Source organism: Cyrtonyx montezumae, unplaced genomic scaffold, assembly GCF_038088225.1.
Source record: "Cyrtonyx montezumae isolate F1298 unplaced genomic scaffold, pur_monq_1.0 scaffold_54, whole genome shotgun sequence".
Lineage (NCBI taxonomy): Eukaryota > Metazoa > Chordata > Aves > Galliformes > Odontophoridae > Cyrtonyx > Cyrtonyx montezumae.
The window spans coordinates 438,843-466,750 of NW_027072061.1; the positions used below are offsets into that span (position 1 = coordinate 438,843).

The 27,908-nt window shown below is 35.4% G+C and overlaps 1 protein-coding gene across 2 annotated transcripts in view; it reads right to left on the reverse strand.

The window, feature by feature from the left end:
- Positions 1–27,908, reverse strand: part of PIK3C3 (phosphatidylinositol 3-kinase catalytic subunit type 3) — a 66,479-nt gene that overhangs the window by 19,972 nt on the left and 18,599 nt on the right. For both annotated transcript variants that reach the window (XM_065748877.1, XM_065748876.1), the window contains 14 exons: positions 27,730–27,822; positions 26,928–27,113; positions 25,664–25,818; positions 24,706–24,793; positions 22,414–22,481; positions 20,030–20,135; positions 19,148–19,264; positions 17,357–17,488; positions 15,223–15,351; positions 14,845–14,914; positions 14,155–14,219; positions 13,086–13,170; positions 11,531–11,605; positions 2,966–3,134 (listed from right to left, as the gene is read on the reverse strand). In XM_065748877.1, the coding sequence (XP_065604949.1) occupies positions 2,966–3,134; positions 11,531–11,605; positions 13,086–13,170; positions 14,155–14,219; positions 14,845–14,914; positions 15,223–15,351; positions 17,357–17,488; positions 19,148–19,264; positions 20,030–20,135; positions 22,414–22,481; positions 24,706–24,793; positions 25,664–25,818; positions 26,928–27,113; positions 27,730–27,822 (1,538 nt within the window). The remainder of the gene's footprint in view (positions 1–2,965; positions 3,135–11,530; positions 11,606–13,085; positions 13,171–14,154; positions 14,220–14,844; positions 14,915–15,222; positions 15,352–17,356; positions 17,489–19,147; positions 19,265–20,029; positions 20,136–22,413; positions 22,482–24,705; positions 24,794–25,663; positions 25,819–26,927; positions 27,114–27,729; positions 27,823–27,908) is intronic.

Sequence of the window (27,908 nt, forward strand, 5' to 3'; positions counted from 1 at the left end):
AATAAAATGCTTCACCCACAAATGAACAGCCTCATATATGTCAAGAAAGAAACTCATAACAGAAAAAAAAGTTCAAATTCTCACTGTTATTTTTTTCTAAGAACTGCTGTTTGTTTTTAATGGTTTTCTGTCTCATCAAAAATGACTTCGCTCCTTAATACCGTACATAATTCACTGCCCTCAAGGGATCATTTGCATACAGATACCCCTAAACCAACTGAACACTTCACCTGTAAAAAGTATAATACTCTAATGGGAAGTCCTAAACTTGCATTATAAGGAAAGTACAGTTATTTGTGATGCTAAACCAAAGCCCTCTTTACCTGAATTGATTAAAAAATTCTTAAATTTTAAAATAGGATAATCTTTTCTGCAGTCTTGTTTGGGACCCTCTAAAACTCATCTTCTCTCCTCCGGACAGGTATATACATATTCCTTATTCACTATCATGTCCTAACCAGCTATAACACACTATGGCACTCATTCTTCCTGTAGTTTTTCTTTATAGTCAAAATTTGATCAAAACTGATTTGATCCCATTTGTTTCATATCCCCTCTTAACAAACAACCCCCTTCTTTTTGAAGACTATTCAGTTCTTCCACTGCCTAGCTACAGACCTTCCAAATAACTGGTCCTTCCCAACAGTCATCACAGCTTTACATTTGTTACCCACAGGTTTTTTTTATGTTCCTACCCCCCTTCTTTATGTTTCTACACCTCTTCTGTCCATTATATCATCGTGAATAGTATGGGAAAAACACTCTAGTCTACCCAGCTGGATATTATCTCTGAGACTGAACAAATCTCAGCTCAAATTATGGATATGGTCCATAGTTACTACTTAATTTTTTGTTCCCATCTATAACCACTTACTGAAACTGAACATCAAACTTGGTGAGGAGTAAGGGAATCTACAATCTCTCTGTAAAAACTAAACAAACAAACAAAAAAAACCTAACAGATGTTGATGCTAGATTCCTTCCTACTGGATTCTGCTGAAGACTTGTAAACTGGGAATTCACCAGGGAAGGGAAAAGCTAATCCAACATGACTTGAATATTTTTAAGTAAGCTCAATATGTATAGTGAGAGTGTAACGTGCTGCTGCACATCACATGAGAGCGAAAATTCTCCAGCCACAGTCTGCCCCGCAGCACAGTCAGCACACAGAGGCTGGTCCTTCATAGAGTACTGCTGACAAACACGTCAGTGTTCAAAAAAGTAGAAGGACATACCTCCAAGGAAAATAAGTAAATAAATAAACAAAAGAACCACAGGAAGCCTTCAACAATGATTATGTACCAAATTACTTCCTATCTAAAACAAAGAACAAAACATTTTCCACTACAAGTTTTAAATTATTTTTGTTTTTGCTGAGCAAACACATCCTACCAGAAACATTAAAAGACTGAGATGCAGCATGTGAAATACACAGAGAACTGTCTATAACTCATGGAAATTAAAAATACAACGAAGTGAAAAATATGACAAATGATATCAGAAATTTGACTTAGCAAAGAACTTATGACTTCACCATACTTCACCAGAAGAGGTATCTGTGAGTGGGTTTCCATCAGCATACAGAACTCTTAGAGCTAAGCCATTCCTCTCTAATTATCGATTCTTTTCCTAACCCATTAAACAAGCAATTTAGATCATTTTTAATTCTAGCTGTTGAATTTAAATTGTAATACCAATATTATCCTTCAATGTTAAAAGCCCTAAAAATGTATATCCAGAACAATTAAAAAATACTATTACCCTGAACAAATATTGGAGAGAATAATTACAATTACAATTCCAGAATAAAATTTAAAACATACTGATATGCAGTTTAATTTTATTTCAAATTCACCACTGTACTTCATGCTTAACTACAATCTCTGTAGCAAACAGCTACACAAACTAATTAATGCAATAGATAATCCTTCACCAACATAACAGACATTTCCGCTGAAACAGGTTTAAACTACAAAAACAACTCCGAATTATTTCAATCATTATTACAAATACAGTATTATCGAATAATTTTGAATAACATTTAGAACACAGAATACATATCAGCCTTTCTGACTGTTCTCTTAAGTTATATGCATTGTTTGTCAACAATGTGATACTGATTTTTCTTTCCGCTGCTCTGCTTTTAAGCCTACAAAATAATTCCTTATTTTTAGTCCATTCATTCAATCATCACTATTAGCTGGAAAACTACCTGTATCTTTTTTCTGATATTTCTTACCACCACCTATGTATTTCATACATGTATTTTTCATATTTTGTCCATATAAGTGACTTTTTTCACATATTTGGAGGCTTACACTATGTGATCTAGATACTGAAGGAAGATGTACTTTAAACATTGATCATTGGCCACAAGAGTGCTCACTTGTCTATTAAAACAGATCTGATGGAGTGATTTGCTTGCTTCTAAATAAAAGCCTAAAAAGATTTAACTTGTTGCAGGTATCTACAGTAGTTACTAACATGCTTAACTACTATGCGTAGCACCTTATAATTATCGTGGAGGATCTTCATCTAGTTAAATTTATGTATAACATCCTCAAGGCAAAGAATTTTATTCTGATTGTCACTAATCTAAACAGGAGGAGGGTAAAGCAGTAAAAAAGCAAATGATTTAAAAGTGGATAGTTACTTGATAAGTAGTAATCAGAGAAAGAATTGCTTAAGGGCAAAATAACATCCAAAATACAACTTAATACCCCACAGGATTTATGAAACAGCTGTTGAGATTATTAAACAAGCAAAACTGGGGATCTTAACTTAAAAGACAACTACATTGCAGCTCCACATTATACCACTGCTATTTTCAGTCCTTCATTTCACACAAATCCTTGTTTAAATTAGGAATGTAGACAAGTTTTGAATTTTCAACATAAATATTCTCCCCTATTCACTCATTCTTTATGTTATCTGAAATCATGTCACATTGAAGTAGCATTGTTACCTGCGAAGATGGAGAAAGGCTGTGTAGCACTGCTTACGGAACTCCTGGTACTGCTCACTCTGTGTGCCTCCCATGCCTTCCACCATCTCCTTATTCAGCTTCATTGGGGGAGGTAGAGGCTTAGGGTCCCGACCCAAAATATAACCAAAGTCAATGTGGAATAGTTTTCCTGTAAGACAAAAGGTGAATGCAATTGCTTACTTCAGCAACTCACATAGTTACCAAATCTTGATTACAAACAGTGATTAAAAATAGATAAATCCATAGGTATGATTTCTAGAAGATAAATTGTTTTCACTAAGCACAGTTCACCGCTTTCTGTAAGGCTTATACCTTCAGATATCAAGTTGAAACTACAGACTTAAAGCTAATATCAAATTCATTCACTGCAGTAAAAAAAAAAAAAGTTTTGTGTTTAAATTTTAAACATATGGACTATATTCATAAAGTCGGAATCAGTGATGAAAACAAGGAGATGTTAAAAAATGTTACGTAACACCCTTCACTCCTTAAGTACTTGTTAACAAATAAAAATATTAATATATATAGTGCATGGTTTTTTTGGTTGCTCTGGCATGCACTACGTTATGTCATTCGTATGTTAATATTACCACAGGAAAAAAAGAACCATGGTACTAAAATCCTTCATTTGAGAAAGGTTAAAGTTTTTTCTTTTTAGCATTTTTCATATTTGAATAAGCATGACCACCATATCAAACATGTTTTGAATTCACTAAAGTCTCTCCTGAGTTTTTCCAGTACTAAAATGTACTATGTACTAAAATACAAGTTACAGCACTTGAACAATAATTTTCCCTCTCAGATCAACTGTGTCTACAGCAGGATCTTGATAAAAAATTCAGATACTTCTCATTACAAGTGCAGGAGGCAACTTATTCCTACCAGAAGCTTAAGAGGAACAATGTTGTTTATAATATTATCCATAAATTCACTGGGAAGAATTCATTGTCTTTCTTTTCAAATAATCATAGAATAGTTTGGGTTGGAAGACATAATCTAGTTTCAGTCCCTCTGCTATAGACAGGGACACCTCCTAACAGACCAGGGTGCTCAAAGCCCCACTGTCAACTAAGAACCCCAATTCTCTCAGTTGCTTCACTTAGGTCTTGTTTTCTAGTACATTTACCAGCTCTGCTTTGCACACACTTGTGCAATTCAAATTCCTCCTTGCAGCCAGGAACCCAAAGCACAATATTCAAGGTGTGGTCTTCCTACACCTTGAACGTACACTCACTTCCCTAGTACTGCTGGCCTGCTAAGCAATTTTCCTAGAACAGAGAGAAACCATCTTCCTGTAGTCATATGGAAGAGGAATCAGGGCAAACAGGTGCCACGCGGCCAGCATCACTTTATGGACAGTTTTACATTCAAAAGCATTTCCTTGGTGGTGTTTGCTCAGGAGTGTTTACTGGCAGAAGATCTGGCCTGTGAACAAATAAATGGTATGGGAGACTTTGTGATGATACCATCGTCTCCTATGAAGGCAAGACACAATTTGGTGTCTCCCTGCTCCCTCTTATCTGCTGGCAAGGCCTGGAAGATAGGAACAAAGAAATTCCTGCCAATCCAAAAAAGAGCTGACTCTGCAGCTTTGGACTTACTTTAAGTAAGTCTGTACTGTTGTTAAGAAGATTTGAAAGAAGCCATCATCAACTGAACAATACAACCTCCAATGGCCTGATGACCCACCGCTACTGGAGATCAGCATCTGAACTATGAGCTACGTCGGCATCCTCGTGGTAACTCTCTCTTGCTTTCTACAAAGACCTCTTTGCTTTGCTTTCCTATCTCTTTTCTAATGCCTGTCTTCCCTTCCCCATCTCCCTAAGCAACTAGGATTTGTAATAAACTGGTTGGGCTAACATTTGACCCGTTGTGTCATTTCACTGTCAAGTACATATATCAAAGAACCTCCTCTCCCTCCTATTCATTGGAGCTAGATAGTCAGTCAGGTTGAACATTAGGAAATCTTTCTTCTCTGAAGGAGTAGTCAGATGCTGTGATGGGCTGCTCAGGGAGGAGATCGAGTCACCATTACTGGAGGTATTGTATTCAAGAAACATTTAAATGTGGTAAAAAGGGATACGGATTAGTGGGAAACTATTGGTAGTAAGAGGACAGTTGGACTGGATGTTCTAGGAGGTCTTGTCCAACCTTGGTGATCCGATGATTCTATATTTGTTTGAAAGTATAATAACTTCAAGCATCTATTTTCATTTTAGTAAGCTTAAATGATCAACACTCTTGAAAAAACTGCAACAGCTAGTATTTTTCAATTAGTCATCCATCTGTCCGTATCACTGAATAATGGATGTTCCATCATCAGAGAAAACTGCTCGAGGTCTGACAGAAGTAGTCTTCAACTCAAGAAACAAATACCATCATGGTCAATTTTCTAAGGGAGATCATGAGGACACTTAATAAGCAAACTAAATATTCACAAGTTGATAAATGTCACATTCATTACATTTTGCATATCTAACTGCCTTAAAAACTTCCTTGAACAGTATTTTCACACACTTACAGAAGTTAGCTCACAAAAACTTTAAAAGTAAGTTTTGTGAAGCAAGACACTGATATATACAGACAAATCTCCATTGCATTATAAAAACTATTTAATTAAATAGTCTGGGGGAGGGTCTGTTTTCAGCTCACTTATTCAAATCTGTCATCTTGAAGAGTCAAGGGACAACATCTGAATAAAAGAGTAACTCTACTGACAGTAATTAAATCTTCTCTTAGTTTGCTCTGGAGGTAAGGAATAAGAGGCACTAATTAACAATGTAAATTTGTAACTAACAATTCAAAAACATTAATATGAATGCATATGAACATATATCAGTTCATATAGAGAATCACACACAGAATTTTAGGGGTTAAAAGGAACCTCTAGAGATCATCGACTTATACATTAGTCCTAAAAATGATTAAAGTTCAAGATGAGGCTTATTGTTAGTTCATCTAGTTATAGTTCAAAATTCAGCAGATTTTTAGGCTATGACACCATGTACACCAGTTTTTATTTTAGTTCATTCAATATATTTAATATTTTCCAAATACATATATTAAACAGGCTTAGTTTATTTTTATTTGGACAGCTCCAAGATCAATTAAGCCAGCATACTAAACTATAAAGTAAAGATAGAAGGTGTTTTGTAATCAAGGCATGACACTCGGAATCCTGCTGTAAAGAAAATAATGATTGAGATAGTTAATAGAGAACCTCAGGAAAGTTCTTGGATATTTTATAAGTTTTTCCATTGTAAGGGAAAACTGTTGAGGACAGTGTTCTTTTGCATTATCCCTGAGAAAATATCAGGAAAATAACTTTGAAAGAGAACTCTGATCAGCCTCCTGGTAGACCTTTGAAAGAGCCACATTTGTCTTCTCTCAGACTATGTTTTTCTCCACTAAATATTCACCAGCTTTTTTTTTTGTTTGTTTTTCTGCTATGCTGCCATTTCTACCTATGGGGCCCCATTTACACAAGGCCTTTTAAGTCAGATCAGCTACATTTTAATGAAAAGGCTGGAGAAAGATTCTGGTATACTACCATAAAACACCAAATAGCAGCAGAAAGAGTAAGATAAAAAGGTGAACTTTCCAGCTCTACATATTCTGGAACAGCTGCTTTATATGAGCTTCAAAAAAACTATTCTGCAACTTAGTATTAAGACAATTGAATGAAAATGAAGACAATTGTTAAGAGGACAAAATATTTTTATATTTTTATTCTATTAAGAATTCACTTTCAGAGTCATTCCTTCATACATATCTGTAAGGAAGGAGGGAAGGAAACAAAAACCAACAGCAACTTTTCTCTAAGACCACAGCACCTTAGAACACCGCAAAGTTAAAATATGTGAGGCTCAGGTGTGATGATACTTGGAGAAATAACTTTAAGTAGGAATTTGAGCTATGCAACAGTCTACAAGAGAATCAGCATCATATTTGACAACGCCAAGCTGAGTGGTGCAGTTGACAAAAAAGAAGGAAGAGACACCATCAGCTTCAGCTATGGGCCCATGTGAACCTAATGAAGTTCAGTAAGACCAAGCACCATATGCTTTGTTTGTATCGGGGCAATCCAGGAAACGTACACAAACCCGGAGAATTCTTTAAGAGCTGCCCTGCGGAGAAAGCAGTAAGGGTCCTGGTAAATGAAAACCTTAACATGAGCTGTCAGTGCTTGTGTTTGCAGCTCGGAAGGCCAACAGTATATTGGGCTGCATCAGAGGGGTGATCTTTATAAGTGAGATTATCAAAAGGAGGAAAATCATATTATCACATAGATAGATGTGACAGGACAAGAAGGAATTTTTTTGAAGTAAAAAAGGGTAGATTTAGATCAGATGTTTGACAAATTTTTCAGTGAGAGTATGGTGAGGTATTGGAACAGGGTACTCAGAAAAACTGCAGATGTCTTTAGAGGCCAGGTTGGATGGGGCCCTGGGCAAACTGATTGAGTGCCCAATTCAGTGGCCAACAGCCCTGTCTGCAGCAGGAAGGAGGACCTACATCTATATTTGAGGTCTTTTCCAATCCAAACCATTCTATACTTTCATTATATTTTATTTATTTAACTACTGAGTAAGGTTTCTTAGTTCTGAAATACCATGTAACAAAATTTATGCCTGGTAATTGTGAGCTCCTAGAGTTACATAACTCAATTGGTAAAAAAAAAGCCAACTAGAAGATTCTCTTTAAATTTTATTTCACAGAATGGGGCAAGTTGGAAGGGACCTTCTGTTGCACATCTCATTCAATATCACTGCTCAAGTAGTGCTACCTAAATCAGTTTGCCCAAGACCGTATCCCAAAAGCTTTTCAATATCCCCAAGGATGGACACTCCAGGACAAACTCTGCCATGGCTCACTCACCTTCACTATGATTAGTAGTTCATACTACACAACATGACATTTATATACAATCTGTCCTCTCAGTATCAGACATCTTACAAACTTTGTGTGCCTTCTAAAGGTTGTTTTTCCCTTCCTTCAATATAAGGTGGGTGCCATAACATGCACATCTCATTCTTATTTACTTAATCATTTTCTAATCCAGCTTCAGAGTTATTACACCTTAATTTGGAAAGTTCATAATTATTAGGTAAGTTTATAAATTAAAGATAAATACAAAACTGGACAATAAGTATTGATTTATTACTGTTCCTGAATAACTGTGACAATTCCAATCCTATGATATTAGTCATTAAAAAAAAAATCCAGAAAGGGAAGTTACTTAAGATGAGAGGTAAAACAGAACACATTTTTGTAAGTCTAGAAAAAAAAGACATGGGTTTCTAGTTCAGAGACACTCAATAAATTCAGTCGTTTAAAAGACAGACAAGAAAGTATGCATACATGGTCCTATTGTTTAAGAAAAGTGTTTCTAGCTTACATTCCTTGAGCTAAGAAGTTATCTTTTTAACATAGGATGTCTTGGTTTATGAGAAAAAAGGTAGAAAATGAAAACAATTTCAGGCTCTGAATTTACTGTGGATGTGCACTGCCCTCTGCTGTTCTGTTTAAATTCCTCCACTAAGTAAAATTAAGCTAAAGTTACTTCCTAATACAGCTTTACCTCACATTAAAAGACTAAATTATTATCAATCTGACAAATAGTACCTGCAATAAAAAAAAACCAAAACACAACTTTACACCCATAATCACATAAATGATAGGGACCTCTAGACAGATTGTTAAATGTTCATTTGCACAATTCCAATCAAATATGGGAAAACGTATTTGCTTTAGTTGTACTCCCATAAGCTTACTTCATGACATTCTACCAGAGTCAATTTTCAACACTTTCCTATGAAGTACTCCGAGTCACTGTAACATATGCTTCAGCCATACTGCAAAGTCATCCACATGGATATGTCCCTTTCCCCCAAATAAGGTATTTTATTTACACTTTTCTCATTCAATAGATGTTTATCTTCACTATAAACACTTAAGATTTAACTCTTCTTCATTAGTAAATGAATATATTTAAGGTATCAAAACATGTATGGAAGCTAAGGTTCAAAAGCAAATACTAAAAAAAAATCCATATCCATGTTTATTAAGAGTTTCTGCACTGCATCTGTCTACAAAGTTAAGTTATGAAAAATATAAATATTTTAGTTGAAAATAACTTCTCCCATCATACAATATGAATTATAATACCTTGACAGTAAACTCTTGTACTCCATTTAGTTGTGAATCTCAGCACAATTCAACCAAGATTATTTTTTTCCCCACATTTGCTAAGCATTCAAATGGGATTTTCAGAAGATAGGGTTGATAAACAAAGCAAACCATCTAGAGCTCCTCCTGAAATGCAGAGGGTATGCAGCGTTTTTATTTCAGTACTCGGGGCAGGGAAGAGAATTAAATGAAGTATTCTAAATAAAAAAAGACAAGAAACTGCATGCTTTTCTGGCAAACAGTTTCCTAATTAACAAAGCATTTCAGGGTTTTGTTTTCATTGGTTTTGCGGGTTTTGTTTGTTTTTAAACCTTCTGTACTTTTGGAAAAACAGAATGTGTAATTTCAAATTAAAGATTATTAATATATTTTTTTCTTAGTCATACTAAATGCTATTCAACATCAAACAAACAGAGACTGCACCTCTTGAATTCTAATCATTATTTTGGCTGGAGCCATGTATTAAAACTGTTTCTTCTTAAACCATTAAAGAACTTAGTAATTTAGGTTCACTAACATTATATACTCTATATGATCCATTAATATATATGATGCAACAAGAAGTAACAATATAAATGAAGCAAGTTAAGAATAATCAAAATACACCTTTTATTTTGAACTGCCGAGATAAGTGTGTTTTCTTACAAAGGAAAACATGACTTTTTAGGAGCCTCCAGCATTAGTTAGCCTCCTAACGAGACGGTTACAAGAAAGGTCTACGAGAAAGCTGAGGGAAGACTCTGATCAAGGAGTGTAATTATAGGACAAAAGGTAGTGGTTTTAAACAAAGAGAGTGTGGATTTAGACTTGATACTGAAAAAGGTTGCCTACAAAAGCTGTGAATGAACGTCCTAAGGCTAGAAGTGTTCAAGGCCAGGTTGGATGGGGCTTAAAGCAACTAGCCTAGTACAGAGGACTGTAATTGTCCCTTTTTAAGGTTTTAAAGATTACTTTTAAGATACCTCCTCAAGATTTTTAAGGTCCCTTCTAAAACAACTTATTCTATGATTCTATGATGTATCTGATTAAATGATAACCTCTACTACTTTTCCTCCCTCAATCATGAATTTGTAACAGGTAGGACATTTAGACTCTAATAATCTTTTACAAATAGATAGGAAAAAAACAAAAACACAGCTTCAGCTGAGTGATCCAGACCATCAGTTAGTCTGATGGAACAGTTGGATTTTTATGGTACAGGGGCTTGGTTTCGTTAAAAAATAAATAAATAATATTCAGAGGAGAGAGAAAATTCTGAAAGGAACAGTGCTCTGCCAGCTCTCATGTGGCATTCCCAGTTCGTGGTTGCACATGCTATCAGTTCCTTAGAACAGCATCTGAAATGTTCACAGAATCATTTATTTTAGAAGAAGGTCAAATCCGAGAGAAGAATTATCCAGGATATCTCAGGGTAGTTATGAAGATTATATCTAATTCCACATGACTACTGATAATACTTGCCTAAGCATCTACTATATTTGGATCAGTGTACATAAAGTATTAAAATGCAACTGGCATGCGATTAGTACATCATGAAATTGCTTTCAATTGCATGCTAGAAAATCTGAAAAACAGGAATGTAACAATTTAACGAATAATTAAATTGTTTGATAAAGATCAGTTGGGATATTTGGAGCTAGAATTACTTTACAGCTACCTATTACAGCATTCTTTTTTTCAGCTTTAATTTTACAAATTCAAGTATGATTCCTATACAAATTTAAGACAATGGCAACAAGTTTTTTGGTCTTCAGGAAAGGAAGACAAGTTTTACCCCACTGATTTCAAAAAGGTCAGCATTACTCAAAAAAGAACTTGCATTCTTAAAAAATACTCTGAAGTCAAGCTGTCATGAGTATAAGAAATGCGGAAGTAGAATAAAAGATGGTAAAATAAACCAAGAAATCCAGGGTTTGTAAACATTTCTGTGTTTAGGAGAATTCAGACTTCTGATACATAAGTTTATGTTTCACAAACAGCAACAACAAATATCAGATATATGGTACTTCTTACCTAATTTGATTAGAACATGCTTAATCTGCTTGTTTCCTTATTATTCATCTGTCAGATTAATTTTATTGGGGGGGTTGAACTAGATGATCTTTGAGGTCCCCTAGAAACTAAGCTCTCCTATGGTTCTATACTACCTGTAGTTTAAATCTGAACTTTGACTTAGTGAATGAAATACTAGCTTAAGATGAGACCTTTTACACTGAAAGTATATGAACATATTTTCATCTCCAATACTCAGTGGGTTCAATTCACAAGGAAATTTGTGCCAATACATTTGAACATTAGCCACACATTTGAAATCAAACATGTTCATAAACTATACTACTAAAAGGAATTTACCTGTTTTTGTGAGTAAAAGATTATCCAGATGTCTGTCTCCAACTCCAAGGATGTAAGTAATTACACAATAACCAGCTGTAACGAGTAAATTGGAAGTATCAATACAAGTACCTATCCTGGAGAGCAACAAGTAAGTTCTGCACAATTAACAACAGCATATGATGTTATCTTAATTTTTGTTCACAAGCAGTTAAGTATGCCACAGAGAATAGGAAGACAGGGAAGAATAATCAAGATTATATCAACATTACTAAGAACATAAACTAATAAACTGAAATTCAAATTGACTCAGAACTGCCTAGATTAAACTTTTGCTACCTAATTATATGCACAATAGTGTAAAAAATCTAACTTCTTTCAACACTTGAATTAAGATACTTCAAAATTAAGAGGAAGCACTTTGAGCAAAATAAATGTACACACTCTAAGGATATTTATAAAACTGTAAACAAGCATTGGACATTGATATGAATCTGATTGTGCACGTCAGCAGTATTTACAAGTGAAGCAGTAAGCTAGGAGGTGATAAATAAATTATAGCTAATGCAAACTCTTATTTCCTTCACCCAGCAACCAGTATCATTTTAAGAAGTTCAAATGACTGCATCAGAAAAATAAAAAAAAGAAGATACTGTACAGTAACAATTGAATGACTTTTTTTGAAGGAAAAAGCTTTTTAATTTAATGGACAGCAATCATGCTTTTATACTAGCATCCATTTACTGAGCAAAAACGACACTGACACATTTTCTTTTTATCGAAATGGAGTAAGAAATTTAACAGTGTCATAAAAAAAAATAACTTGCTTTAATAGCAAAATACAATTTTCTACCTTAAGTACAGATTATTCAGTACTTTACAAATGCTCTACATCTCCCTGAATTATGTGGGATTTAACCAATGAAATGGAAGTATCAGAGGTAAGATTCCTCCTAGAAAGGAGGGCATTTTTAACTTCTGATCTCCTTCAAGGAAAAGGAAAGAGGGCAGAGGAAAGAAATAATACACTGCACGTCCAACTCAAAATTACTCCTTTCATCAGTCAGTGGTATTTTGAGGGCTTTGCAGACTTGATCATAACGGGAAACAAGCTAGAAATCTTTTGCAATACTCCTCACAACCTCTCCCTACCACCAGAAAAAAGGCACTAAGAAGAAAGAAAATCATAATTCTCTTAAATTGTCTCAAAAATCTATGCACTGATGCAAATCACCAGAAAAACTCATGGCCTCTAATTCCACCCTGAAAGTTGCAAGAAGCATGAACACTGTTGTAGTTCTGACAAATTAAAGACTACCTTTTTGTTCCAGAATCTTTTCATTAAATATGAAAGTTAAGTTTAATAGCAAATCACTTAATGACTGGTCTCCTGAATAAACTTTAGACCACACCAGTTATATAAACAAGATCATCCTTGCTACAACAGAGGTTCTGACAGCAAGCAGCTGTATAGTTTTCTAGTTCCTGACACCTACGCTGAAGTGCCTCTATAACTCACCAACTCCAACCATTATATCTCAGATACAAAATTATCATTTTTAGTAGTGTCACTTACCACAGCTCTTAACGTATGTGTCCATCACCTCCGCACTTATTCCATGAGGTCCAGTCTCACTAGGAGCGTGCTTTCTGAAGAAGTTCTGGAAGGGAAATCATCAATATATTTAGTTATCCCACATGATTCGAAGCATGATTTTTATGATTAGTAATTAAAGATTTAAAATAAGACCACAAAGAGCCAATCGCGTAATGTTAGTTAACAGCCACTTCCCATTTCCCAACAAAACTAGTAAGATTAAATTCAATTCCATATTGCTATCTCTACATTTCATCTTAATCGTCATATTTTCAAACTCAGCGGAAAGAGATCTCAAGTACAAATTGAAATGTAGGTCTTTAAAATAGGCCCAGCAAATTAACATCACATTAAGTATACACTAATTAATAACCAGGAATACAAAATTACTTCCACGGGGATAGGTAAAATCACATAGAACTAAGTTCTGTGAATAAAGGATCTGGGAGTGCTAGTTGATAGCCAGCTGAACATGAGCAAGCAGTGTGCCTGGGTGGCCAAGAAGGCCAATGGCACCCTGGCTTGTAAAGAAATAGTGTTGTCAGCAGGAGTGGGGAGGTGATCAACCTCTATGCTCAGCTCTGCTGAAGCCGCAGCTTGAGAACTGTGTTCAGTTTTGGGCATCTCACTACATGAAAGACTTTGAGGCAACACAGTGAGTCTTGAGAAGAACTACAAAGCTGGTGAAGTGTCTGGAACACAAATCTCAGGATGAACAGCTGAGGTAACTGGGATTGTTTACTCTGGAAAAGAAGAGGCTCAGGGAAGACTTTATTCTCTATAACTACCTAGCAGGAAGTTGTAGTAAGGTGGGTGTCAGCCACTTCTTCCAGGTAAGTGGTGATAAAACAAGAGGTAACAGCCTTAAATTGTGCCATTCAGATTATTAAAAACTTCTCAGAAGAACAGCAGATCCTTCTAAACAGCATCATTCTTAACAGCAGATACAAAAGTCACTGGGGAGGCTATAAGACTGATGCATGAGATCTAAAGCTGCAATTTACACTGCCTGACAAGTAGAAGACTTAAAAAGTACTACATCACACACCTGTATACTTTCCTCAGTAGCAAGAACTTCTGCAACTGGCACAGACTGAATAAACTGCATGAAGCCTGTGAAAGAAATAAACAAAAAAACACCTGAGTGCACAGACATCTGAAGATACTTCATAAAGCATTCTTATTAAAATGTGCCACAACACACTCATTCAACTGCTTCTCACTGGCAAAAAAAAAAAAACAAACAACCAAACACTTTTTTCCCAAATTTTCAGGCCTCAGTAACATACAGCTTACCCTAACTCTATGTCAGGACCGAAAAAGCCTGTTCCAGACTTTCAAGAGTAGAAAAAGATATATCAGTGACATGCTAAATGCTTATCCACAATGGATCAGAAAGCGTAGCCAAGTTTGTTTTGTTTTTTCTTCCCTACAGTTCATGTAAAGATCAGTAGGAGTACTCAGACTATTTCTCCAAGATAATACAGCAAGTTAGCACAAAAATAGATCTGTAAATAGTTTAACGACTGTCACGTATCACAACCTATGGAATACTTGGTCACTACAGTTGGCTACTTCAATAATTTATATATGTTATCTTACATATATTGAGCTCTTTTTCAGAGCTGTCTATTATGTATAAAATCTGAAATGAAATCACTATGTCACAACAGTCAACGAGGGAGGGAAAGAAAAATTCTTCCCCATAGGTACTTTTAGGAAACAAAAGTATTCATACCATGTTTTGTACTAGTTGCCAGCACTTTATAGGGCGTGAGTTTCAAATCCAGATTCTCTTTTCTTAGCAGCTAGGATGAAGCAGAAGGAAGAATTAAAATGAGAGCAGCAAAAATCAGATATGTTTCTGAAATAATACTAGATGCTGATCTACAAAATTCTTCACTGAAATTAGTAATGAGTAAAGACTTGCTTAAGAATTTTAATGTTTTATTATAAACAGAATCTCAAAAAATCTATTAAAAAAATCCAAGGTCCAGAAAACCCTAAAATGTATTAGCAACACCAATAGCCATATTAGCCACATTGACCATTTTTACTAGTCTCACTGTTGAGAACAATCAGGAACATAAATGCAACACAGGATGGTAACCCTCACCTTATCCATAAGTGAAATAATCTGAAGAATAAGTTGATCTTGACGTAAATCATCCCCATGCTTAAAAATTACAGGATATTTGCCTCCATCTTCTGTCTTGAAGAATAACTGAGCAGGCATTAAGGCACTCTGGAACAGAAAACTCTACTGAGCTGGCTCAAAACAATATTCACATTAACATCTCACTACAGCAGATTTCTAAAACGTAAATCTATATTTAAAGAATTATAAGTGAAATGGGCAAGAATAAGGTATACAATATGGGTAGAAAATTGAGTTATATAAAAGTTTCCTTGGTTATTGGCAGCAAGGAGTAGGAGTTATCTTACTGTTCCTCAAATTCAGCAGAAAATAAGCAAATCTGAAAACTTCTTAGAATAGTTATTTACTGTTCAGAAATCAATTAGACCACATCATTCTCATTTATGAGAACTGGGATCTAAGCATGTTTAAAAAATAAAAATAAATTAAATCCCCTCCAGTTCTTCATTATTTAAAGAGAAAAAGATAGAAAAGTGTAAATGATACACTGTTTCCCAAATGCCACCCCACAACCCAGGCCATGGCAGAGGAAATGACAGAAGGATTCAAATTGTTTGCATGCATTTAATTCCAATCAACATAAAAGTGCTGAGCAAAAGGTCACAACGAAACAAATTTTAATTGACCTGATCAAAAAGACACAATTATAGGATAAACATAAAAGAAATGCTAGAGGCAAGTCATCTTTAAAATTAACTTCTTCCTTAATCTATTTAGTAAAAGTAAAAATGCCATTTTATATTGTTGTTAGTGAAAATCAATTTAATTGTTTGCTGTTTCTTCAAATAAAACGGATTGAAAGGGATCAATTATCTACATGAATAATTTCACCTATTACAACTGACCAAGTCATTTCCCTCAAAGCAAAAACAATAAAAATCAAGGACACTGTTTAAAATTTCAGAAGCTATATTAGATTTTTCACATGCAGTATGTATATTTGCCATGTGACGTCCAAAAGCATCAAAAATTAGTCATTCATCTAAGAGTTTGATATATATTTTTTTATACCACAGATTAGTGATTAAATGGAAATCAGTAAATATTCAGAATCAGGACAACCAAAGTTATCTCTAATTTATAAACAAGTTACTCGAGCAGGTAGTGAAAGATATGTTCTTTTTTCATAAAAGAACAGAACAATGGGGAATCAAAGTTGGCAGAAAATTATGGAAAGATGTCTGTCTAAGTTAACAGAAATTACTGCATTCCACAAGCATTAAAACTTGCAGGTATAAATACATTTAAAGCTTACAATAGAGGCTGGTAACAGTGGCTGCAACAGCAGCTTGAACCTCTTCTCCTTTAAAATTAGCACTTAAACTGCTAGTTAGATTTCTGACAGGTAATAATTTTGGTCAACTATATGATTTGCAGTTAAATTTATAGTGAGGAACTACGTGACTGAACACACATAAATGATTAACGTTCCAGGTAGCATAAGAAGCACAACAAAACTAGTCCTTTAAACAGCATACTGACTGTCCAGTAGCTAGATTAAGGAATAGCCACATAACCACAAGTAACAGAACTGGGTTAAATTAATGATTTATTTATCCTCAGGTTATCTGATCTACCCAGCAGTTCATTGCAACAGAAGGAAACAAGCAAATGAACAATCGTATTTTTTTCCAGCCACTAACAAGAGTTTTATTTTAAAAGAGAATACATATTCATATGTATCTTAGCTGTAATATCTCAGTTTGTCTCAGTTTGTAAGATTTTTGATCACAAACGATATTTCTGTTTACTATAGCCTCCTCAAGTTTCAGACACTCTGAAGTTGGAAGCATTGTTAACTTGGGAACAACACCCCTGGCCTGTGAACCATTTGCACTACTGAAGTTCTGTACATAGAATTTTAGCCTTTTCAAAATGAGAACAGAGTTACTCCATAAATGTTATTAGTCTTACAAAAGCTGCTTTAATTTAGTGACTTAAAATACTTTCAGAAAAAAAGTTACTCAACCACATCCAGAACAAGTTACAGTCAGATCTTGCCTTGACCAGATCAGACTATTTCAACATTCCAACAGATGTTTTTAAGCTTCATGGTCATAGTTTATATTTCAGTTTTTTAGATGCCATTTACCTTGAAGAGTGTGGCTTTCTCAGGGATTATTCCTTTAATTTTCACCTGGGGTTCCAGAGGAAGTGGAATAAGTTCCATATCTGCTAAATTCATCTTTTCATTATCTGCTAACAATGCTTGAAGCCTCTCATTCTAAAAGAATAAGAATAAAGCACTTGATCTTTACCCAAAGCACAATAATTAGGTTCACATGAACAATTTTAAGTCTTTTAACAGCAGACGTATACTAATAAATCATTAACTTTTTCAATTCCTTACGCTTCCAAAATCAAAGCCTTGTGGTTTAGTTTGAAAAAAAGATAATCTGATAGATCACTACCAATATATTGCACAACTAGGCAACACATTTCCATGGACTGAAAAAACCTTCCATCTCTTTTAGTGATATACATTTCTTAAAGGTACATAGCACAATCACATAATTTCACAGAAGTAATACAACGCTTAAATGTTTCACTTTCCTGCACAAACATACCCCAAAGAAAAATATAATGGATTATTACACTGAAAACTCATGTTAAAGAATAATGGTGTACGTCAGAGGAAAAGAAAATGAGTGGCTAGAAATTCCTTTGGCATTCCCACTTCCTGCCCATACCTGTCAAGCTCACACAGCAGAAGGACAAACTATCTTAAACAGTACTTATGATAGAAATTCTTCATTTCCAGGCTAACAGTTCCCTTTCAAGTAGTTATACATTCATCTTACAGAAGAACAGCTTTTCGATTATTGCTTTTGGAACAAAGGAAGTCTTGCTGTTAGCTGAACTTCTTGATTACTCTCTATACTGGCATGAATTCTCTGGCACAAAGAGGTCTGAGTGTCTGCTAGATATCAAGCAGAATAGTATAACCTTACAGTAAAGAAGGCTAATGATACTCTGGCATGCATTAGGCACAGTGACCCACAGCTCAAGGAAGATGATCCTTCTGCTTTACTCAACTGATGAGGCCACATCTGGAATGCTGTATCCAGTTCTGGGACCCTGAGCACAAGACAGACGTGGGCATACAGAAGAGAGTCCAGTGCCTGGCCACAAAAACTAACAGAGTGGAGCATCTCTCCTAGGAGAAAAGGCTGAGGGAATTAGGGCTGCAAAGTGAAGAGAGATGGCCTCGGGGCAAATTTTATTCACATATACAAATACATGAAGAGAGGGAGTAACAAAGATAGAACCAAGATAGCTAGACTCTTTTCAGCAATGCCTTGTGCCACCATAAGAGGGAAAAGGGACAAAGAGAATGTGGGGAGTGTTGGTATGAGTGTCAGATAACACCTGTTTACTGCGAGAGTGACTGAACAACTGCTAATATTGTTTAGAGTGCTTGGAGAGTCTCTATTCTTGTAAATACTAAAAAGCTATACAGACAAAGACCTGGACAATCTACCAAAAGGGGATATGCTTGAGAAAGGGGTAAGACCTACCAAGGTGCCATCCAACCTTAACCATGATTCCGTGACACCACAACAACCTCTGCTCCCTTCTCATGTCTTCTATGACTTGCTAACTCTCATATCATCCCTCTTCACATTATTCCAATACTTCTTCACCTCTGTCACAGTACCCTATCTTTTCTGAAGGGCCTCTTTTTTTCCACCTTTGAAGTTTCAGAGCACTTTTTAACTTTGATCCATCTAATATTCTCCTAAGTTTATTTAAAAATAGCTAAAATTGTTTAACAGCTCTCCACCTGTCCTGTAACATCTCAGTGCTAAGAATTTTTCACGAAAGGCTAACATTCATGCTGTTAAATTCCACTTACAGATAAATTTTCCAATCTCTTATTTACCTTTTTCTTACGATTCCCACTTTCACGCTGCACTGCTTTCATTACATGAACCAGCCGATCCACAAATGTCTGCTGAGCTGCCAATAATGAACGCATAACCCTGACAGACTTATCACCCTAAGTGAATTAAAAGAAACAAAATTAGTTTTTTTGTTCCACAGTTATCTATTAATTATTCCTGTGATCTTGGACTTTTGGGCTTTAAGAAGTAAGTGAATAAAGATCAATTTTTTTTCAATTCAGAAGATATTTTCAGTAAAATACAATCAAAATCACTGCAGCTGGCAATTAATTATCTGACCTACCTATGTATTTTAATTTGCATCAATAACTTTAGTTGTGAACATTCATGCATAACAAACTTATTCACACAAGTGAAGTTAGTAAGAGCAAGCACACAGAACATTCTACAAAGCTTAAGAGTTGGATTTAAAAAACATTTGTAAAACTTAAATACAGAGCATGAAACATTATGGTACTTTAGTAGATATAGTGATTTAGACTGCAATTCATAAACACTTTTTTTATTTTGTTTTTGCTTTTTCCCCTGCATAACCCTGTGCAGAAGGCAAACAGAACAACAGTTCTCTTGACTTCAAAGGACAGGCTTCCTGACTCAATTTGCATTGGCAAAGAAATAACTGATTCCTTATACAAGGCAGAAGATTTTAAAATCAGCATGTTACTAATGGAAGCAAGAAATAAGACAGAGGACAATTTTCTCAATAATTGGTAGCCTCTTTAGTTTACCACAAACACTGAAAATTCAAGCAAAAGTGGAAGCATTTTAGATTTCAATAACTGACGTGATAAAATGTCCTCTTTCTAAGACACGTCTTTTTAACAAAGTGACTACCAAAGAATGCTATATAAAGGCATTACCTTTAGCAAAGCTTGACTGAATCTTCTCATCACATTTAAGTACATCTCATGAGTCTTTGGGTCCCTCTGCTGAGTGTCTTGGTCTTCGCATTCCACAATTACATACCTGCAGTACAAGAGGAACTCAAGTTACTGCAGAAAAATACAATATACTTTAGTAAAACACAGCATCTCTATCCTGTATGTCTGGATCTGAAAACAGTCATTCTTAAACGAGATAACAGATGAGCTTTCCAATTCATAATTAGAAACTTCCATTCAAATTAAGACAGCCTAACAAAACTTCTGAGATGCTTCACAACAGCAAACATCTCATCACGTAAACAGGACAAGTAAAAAAATGGTAAGAACACTCCAAGCAAGCACTGTGAGTTCTGTCAACCTGTACAGCCCAGCCATAATGCAGTAGATGTAAACTCGCTATTCAAGTATACATTAAAATGTCCCATCTTATATGTTTCCTAACAGCAACAGTGAAAGAAAACGTATTGATCCTGAAGTAGCAAACCTTACACTTTAAGTTCTCACTTCTAAAATTATGATGATGGTACAAAATTAATTTCTGATGGTTATACTGTAACTGTCAATATTTTACTGTAATAATTAATTTGAAAGATTTTGTGTTTCTTTCTATTCACAGTACTGACAAACGCAGCTGTGCACAAAAGATCTTTTCTGTTTAAGAAATATCTCACAGTTTTACCCAAAGAAAAGAAACTCACTATAAAAAAATAATAAATAAAAGGTAGAGATAAGAAAATCTCTTTTCAAACACAGTGTTTTGATTCAGAATTGGCTACGTATTCATCATGTTTCTCCTTTTCTACAGGTGACTTTTCATATGGCTAGGGGGCTTTCTGCGAATGAGCAATGCTATTTTCAGAGTGCTCTACAACTTCAGCTAGTGGTCAAGAATGCTGACTACAGATAAAAATCAAATACACACTACATAGGTTGTGGGTTTTTTTCTGTTGTTGTTTAACACTTCAGTTTTACACTTATTTCATATCAGCTTTAATATGGTAGAACATAAAAGACAAACCACCCTGGACTTCAATTTTAGATGATAATCCAGAAATTGTTGTCATAACCGAAAAGAAAGGAAATTGCCTGCCAACAGCTCAAGTCAAAAACAATCCTCTACAAATCAAACTTCCTTCCTCCTGAAAAGAAGCAGTGTCAGAAAGGTATATCATCAGTTCAAAAGCAAACAGATACAGGCATCCATGTTTATCAGTTGTACAGAAAGTTGCATCGTTAGAAGCATTTCATTATAGCCTTTTTTTAAAGTTGTCTGTATAAACAAATTTTGAATTTTATTGCTTACACTGACATAAGAACTCTACTGGAAGTGTTTAAAAAATGCTAGTATAAATTTGACTAGTATTATTTACAAATACATGTAAGGCATATGTGAAGTATTTCATGCATATTGCCACAATGTTAACTGATAACTGGAAATGACTTCTAAAGCTTTTTTCTTACATTTGTTCACACTGCTCCATTCCTAAAGTGACAAAATTAGACTGCAATAGTACGATCATAAAAACTAAGATCTTTTGCCTGTGCACTAAAAGGAAAATTGGATGTAATAAACTGAAATATGTAATAATTGTCTTCATTTCTTTAAAAAAAAAAAAAAAAACTAGAAGTTTTCTCAAAACTATTTTGAAACAACACTTGGGTAGGTGTCTCATATACCCACACAAGGAAAAGTTTAAAAAAGTGAGAAAATATTAAATTCTGCACGCAAAGTTAAAGTACAGTGATAGGAGAGCTTTAGAGCAAGGGAATGAGCACATAAGTTTAATTTTCAACAATTAACATACTCTCCCATTATTTTAAGTGGATACTATGTCTGGACAGCTGAAACAAGCAACTGATCAGCAATCGACTGGAGTTTTGGCTATGTCAGTTTAAACAGTAGCTTCAACATGTATATTCTGTCACTAAGAAACTGAGATGCCTGGAAAGAAAACAATGAACAAATTGATTTTGTGGTATTTTCTCTGCTTTGTTGTTCAGGCTTTTTTTTTTTGTTTGTTTTCTGTTTTTGTCCAAAAACAAAAATTTCAGAACTACGGAGACTTAAAAACATACTACAAGTTCTCTAGAAGTTGTTGAAACGTCAGTGCACAGCTTACATCAGCATGACAGAAATTAGCTAATCTACCAACATCATCATCATCAAGTCAGTCACATTTGTGTACATGCTCTTCATTCACGGAATACTCTGTTCAGACATGTATTATTTTAAATGCACTATTTTATCCTGACAGAAGCAGAGCCTCTGAAGTGCAAGACAAATTATCTTCTCCTGTACAACCTTCTGAGTATTACAGCTTTGATTTCAATTACAAAGTGATACATAGTTTACAACATACCAGTATAAGTAGTTCGCCAACGTAGAATTTTTGCATGCTCGTGATATCAAGAAAGTGCAAAGGTCTTGCTGCAAGGGATTTAAGAAAAACAAAATTACATAATAAAAGAAATCTGAATGCATCAGTAAAATGAAGTTATGGAAAAAAAACAAGTATTGACGGTTAAAAGATACATTCCCTTCTAAAGGTTGAACCCAAATCATCCTATGATTAAGTTACTATTTGTAATTTTTACTTTAAAAAATCCCAGCAGTAAGGTACAAGTAAAAAAAAAATAAAAAAGGTCTACTAAAGTAGAATATTTACCAACTATAAATCTTTAGTGCTTTCTATGTACAATACTTGACACTGCTCACCTACACTATTTTCCTAGTGTGAGTTTCAAGCCTATTTGCTACCTGTTTTGTATCCAGAACTAAAACTAATTAACACGTTCTACACCTTCATTCTCCTGAGGAAACTGGCAGCCCGTGGTGTGGACAGGTTCACTCTTCTCTGGGTGGAGAACTGGCTGGAGGGCCGTGCCCAGAGGGTAGTAGTTAATGGAGTTAAGTCCAGCTGGCGTCCTGTAACGAGTGGTGTCCCCCAAGGGTCAGTTTTGGGGCCCATCTTGTTTAATATCTTTATTGATGACCTAGATGAGGGAATTGAGTGTACCCTCAGTAAGTTTGAAGATGACACCAAGTTGGGAGGATGTGTCAAACTACCTGAGGGTAGGGAGGCCCTTCAGAGGGATTTGGATAGGCTGAACAGCTGGGCTGAGCTCAATGGGATGAGGTTCAATAAGACCAAGTGCCGGGTCCTGCACTTTGGCCACAATAACCCCATGCAATGCTATAGGCTTGGGGCAGAATGGCTTGAAGAATGTAGAGAGGAAAAGGACCTGGGGGTGTTGGTTGACGCTCGGCTTAACATGAGCCGGCAGTGTGCCCAGGTGGCCAAGAAGGCCAACAGCATCCTGGCCTGTATTAGAAATAGTGTAGCCAGCAGGAGCAGGGAGGTGATCATCCCCCTGTACTCAGCTCTGGTGCGGCCGCACCTCGAGTACTGTGTTCAGTTTTGGGCCCCTCACTACAAGAAGGACATTGAGGCCCTGGAGCGTGTTCAGAGAAGGGCAACTAAACTGGTGAGGGGTCTGGAGCACAAGTCTTATGAGGAGCAGCTGAGGGGAGCTGGGATTGTTTAGTCTGGAGAAGAGGAGGCTCAGAGGAGACCTTATTGCACTCTACCACTTCCTGAAGGGAGGTTGTGGTGAGGAGGGGGTGGGCCTCTTCTCCCTGATAAATAATGACAGGATGAGAGGGAATGGCCACAAGTTGCACCGGGTAAGATTTAGATTAGACCTGAGGAAACATTTTTTCTCTGAAAGAGTGGTCAGGCACAGGAATGGCCTGCCTAGGGAGGTGGTTGAGGCACCATCCCTAGCGCTGTTCAAGAAGCGTTCAGATGAGGTGCTAAGGGATTTGATTTAGTAGTTGGGTAGGGATAGTGATAGGAGGATGGTTGGACTAGATGATCTTGTAGGTCCTTTCCAACCTTATGAATCTATGAACCTATGTAGAATTCACAGAGCTTTTAGCTACTTTTCCAAGGTTATTATACCTTGCAAGAAGAAATCTGCATATTCTTGTTCATAGGCTTCATTTTAGGTTTAATTTCTATTCAGTTCTGAATTTGCAAAAGGGAATGGACTTTTTTATTCAGATGCCAATCAACTATACTTCAGACAAAAATTAAATTCCCCCAAATTATCTTTACCTTGTACCTTTCCCTCCCTGCAGTCTAATTTTTATTGATCAATTTCTACTTCAAACAGAAGAGTAAAATCCTTGGTGGATATAAATCAACATAGTGTCCTTCAGTTCATAAACAGGAGGACATCACAATTTGGCCAAAGGAAGAACACACCAAAGATACTAAAACATTTGTATAACTGTTTTAATTAAAAAAGGAGTTTTAATTAAGGAGTTTTAATTCAGCTCAAACACAATCACGTAATTGTCAGTATCTAATCAGCATGCATAGTTTTTTGAGTTGTCATACTTAAAATAAAACAGTTTGCTATCCAATTCATTGCTCAGTCACCCCAGACTTTGACTACTCCAACCAGAAATTCAGATAAGCTACTGTTTTGTTTGTTTTTGTATTTAATTTACATTTATATTCTTACAGCATTTAAATATTCAGCAAAGTACAACAGAAACATCTAAAAAACACACACACAAAATTGTAGAAATTGTACTGAAAGGCTTCTAAGATCATAAGGTATGCAAGGTAAAACAGTTGACTTACATCAAGGTTCTCATTGTCTGCAGTTTCCTTTGTTTTCGAAGTCAGAGGCGGTGAGGAGACAGATGGAATAGGAGTCATGATCTGGGAACTACATAAGGGAAAGTGTGTAACTGCTGAGATTCAAAGTTATTTCGTGGGGGACAGGAACTGTGCAAGGAAACAGCAATGCATTTGACTTCCACAACATAATAAACTCAGAAAATTGTAAAAGAAGAACTTTTTAAAAGACAACTAAATAATCTCAACTCTTTTTCAGAACAAACTGAATGCCAGCTTTGATCACTGCTGCTCCTGAAATCAAAAACCTCTGCCGAGCTAGTTACACAATTTATGGCTGTGCAGGACACACTCATATAAATCTTACTATTTTAACTTAGCTTCCATAAAAAATAAACAGACTCCCACGGGAGTTTAGCAAATTCATGTTTTCAGCATAAGCATTTCTAAAGTGCTTTTGATGAAGTTGCTAAAACACAACACCTGCAAACACTCAAATCTGGAATGCAATCACAGGCAGTAGACTAGACAAATCCAGTGTTTGCTAGGCAAAATTATCATACAGTAAATTTACCTAAAAGGAAGTAATCAAAGACTTCTACTAATATCTAAGTGTCATTGCAGCATGCACCCCAGTATATCTACTCTACAGATCTGCAGTAATATAAGTGAAAAAGAGTATACTTATAATATAGAGATTATACACTAATGACACAAGTAATTAGATACTGAAGCTTAAGACTTGGAAAACTATTACATATATTCACAGGAACTTCAGAAGGAGACTTCTGTTAAACAAGTTTGTTGGTGCATTACATAGCGTCATATTAATCATGCCTTTCAACACTTCTTCTAGACTGAAATTAATGGAACACATGCTCCCAGCTGCTCCTTTACATTCTCTGGATTCTCCCTACAAATTCTTTTAAAATTCATTTTATTGAAAATTTTATCTTTTTACCTGTCAATTTCTGTACCATTAGTTCCAGGTGTTGTCATGCTTTCTGACATTGAACCTTGACTATCCCTCTTGCTAGGTTCCAGTCCGTTTTTTATGTCATCAAAGTTTTCATATTTCAATGCCTGGACTAGCTGCAGCAGGTACATTAGTAAATCCTCACGGAGGGAAAAAAAATAAAGAAAATGAATTTACAGTATCAGTCAAAGCTGCCTAGATTTCAGAATGCTTAATAACAGAAAAACTTGTTCAGAATATAAAGAAATGCATCTCAACTGCAAGAAATATACAACAGAAGAAGTGTTTTAGAATGGAGTTAGACTCCCAAAAGTTAAGAGTTATTAGATCACTACTTCTTTGTTACACAGTGTTAATTAACTAATTATTTCAGTGAAAATGTGCTATTAAAACACACTTCAGTTAAGCTGACCTACTTGCTTCCAGCGTTCACAAAATAAATTTTAGTTAACAGCTTCTAGGAACAAAAGAAATTCTGGACCATGGCACCAAGAATTTACACTCTCTCATGTCTTCTTTACACTTCGTTCTGTTCTTTTTTTCATCCTTAGCAATGAATCAGAGTATCTGAGACTGAAGGGTAGAATTTTAATCACTTGCTCTTTATAATTAGCTTCCTCTACTATTCAGTTTTCTCAGTAGGATTCTAATGTTTTGAGAAAGGCACACTTCACAGACAAAGCAGTACAACCTTGGCCACTGAAGAGAGATTTCTAAAATTACAGAAGCATACATTCCCTATTTTAATTCCAACTGACTGCCAAGAATTCAAGATCTACAGTAGTATATTCTCAGTAATTTTTTCTGTTGAAAGTAAATAATTACAATTTAAACTGATTAGAATCTATTAATTAATAGCTCATCACATTCTAATCAGTATAAAATGGGAACCACCTTATATCTAGTGATGTTTATCTATTCATTTTCTTCATAAAGTATATGATGTCGTACTGCTTTAACGTACAAGGAAGTCGAACATCTTTTAGTTTAGCATATTTCTAAGACTGTTACCATTCAAAATTTATGATGGGTTTGAGGGGAGAACACTTGTTTCAACTTTAACAAAAAAAAATACTACCAATGACTGTTCACAATTACAAATATTGTGAACTTCCTTCCAAAATAAATAAATAAAACACATCACCACCACCACTTCCATCACTATTATTTACTTCAGCATTTGAAAGAAAGAAGCACTTGCTAAAAATCCTCTGTTCTTAAAGCTCTGAGATCACTGAACAATGAGTACCTCATCATCAGCCTGCTGAAGTCTAGCAACAGCGTATCGTCGAACTGTTGGATTTGTGAAGTGAGATGACAGAAGTTCTAGAGAGTCTTCCACATCCATTGGTTTCCACTTGCCCAGCAGCTCCAGTGCTTGCTTTGCCTCTTGTGGTAAGTCCCAGTTGACACATTTTAAGAATTTTGTCAAGGCCTAGAAAGAAAGATTGGACAATTCAATGACTGAAATCTGTGACAAACAAATCTATCTAAAAAATTAATTCCTAAAATTAAGGCAGAATTAGATCTGAACTATTCTCAGATCTGAGAAGATTCGTTGTGTGACAATACAGCGTTGAATTGTTTTAATACATCTTGAAAACTTGTAGCTATCTTTAATTAAAAAGTAAAGTCAAAGGTTACTGCTTTACCAACATCATCATACATAAAAGCAGCCACCACTGTATTGTTATTTATTGAAAGCACTTCATGTTTTATTTATGGTCTGCTGCCACATATTCTGTTAATACACACTATCAACTCTTGTCTAAGAAGGGGTGGACAAGATATTTTTATTACTTTATCTTTGCTGACAAAAAAAAAATAGCCACCACTAGCACTTTAAACTGTCTGGTGTTACACAAAAACTGCTGCAATAATACAAAGCTTTTATGATTTAATAGACTTTAATTCTTAAAACCAGTGACTTTAGAAAAAGTTAACATCATCTTAATTAGCTACTAAGACACTGAGACTGTATCTGCAAGGAGAGAATACTAAAATCAGAACTGCTTCTTGCACTAATAACCCTCTCAAATACTTCAACTTACCTTCTCCTGATTTGTAAGGTAATATCTGAATTTCCAAACTAGATCCTGTTCCTCATATGTTAGCTGCTTCGTTGGGGGATAACTCACAATGATCTATTGGACACATATCAGAAAGAGAGTTTAAAAAACTTGGGTAGGCATAACCACCAAGTTAACAGTCTATACTGCGATGAAACAAA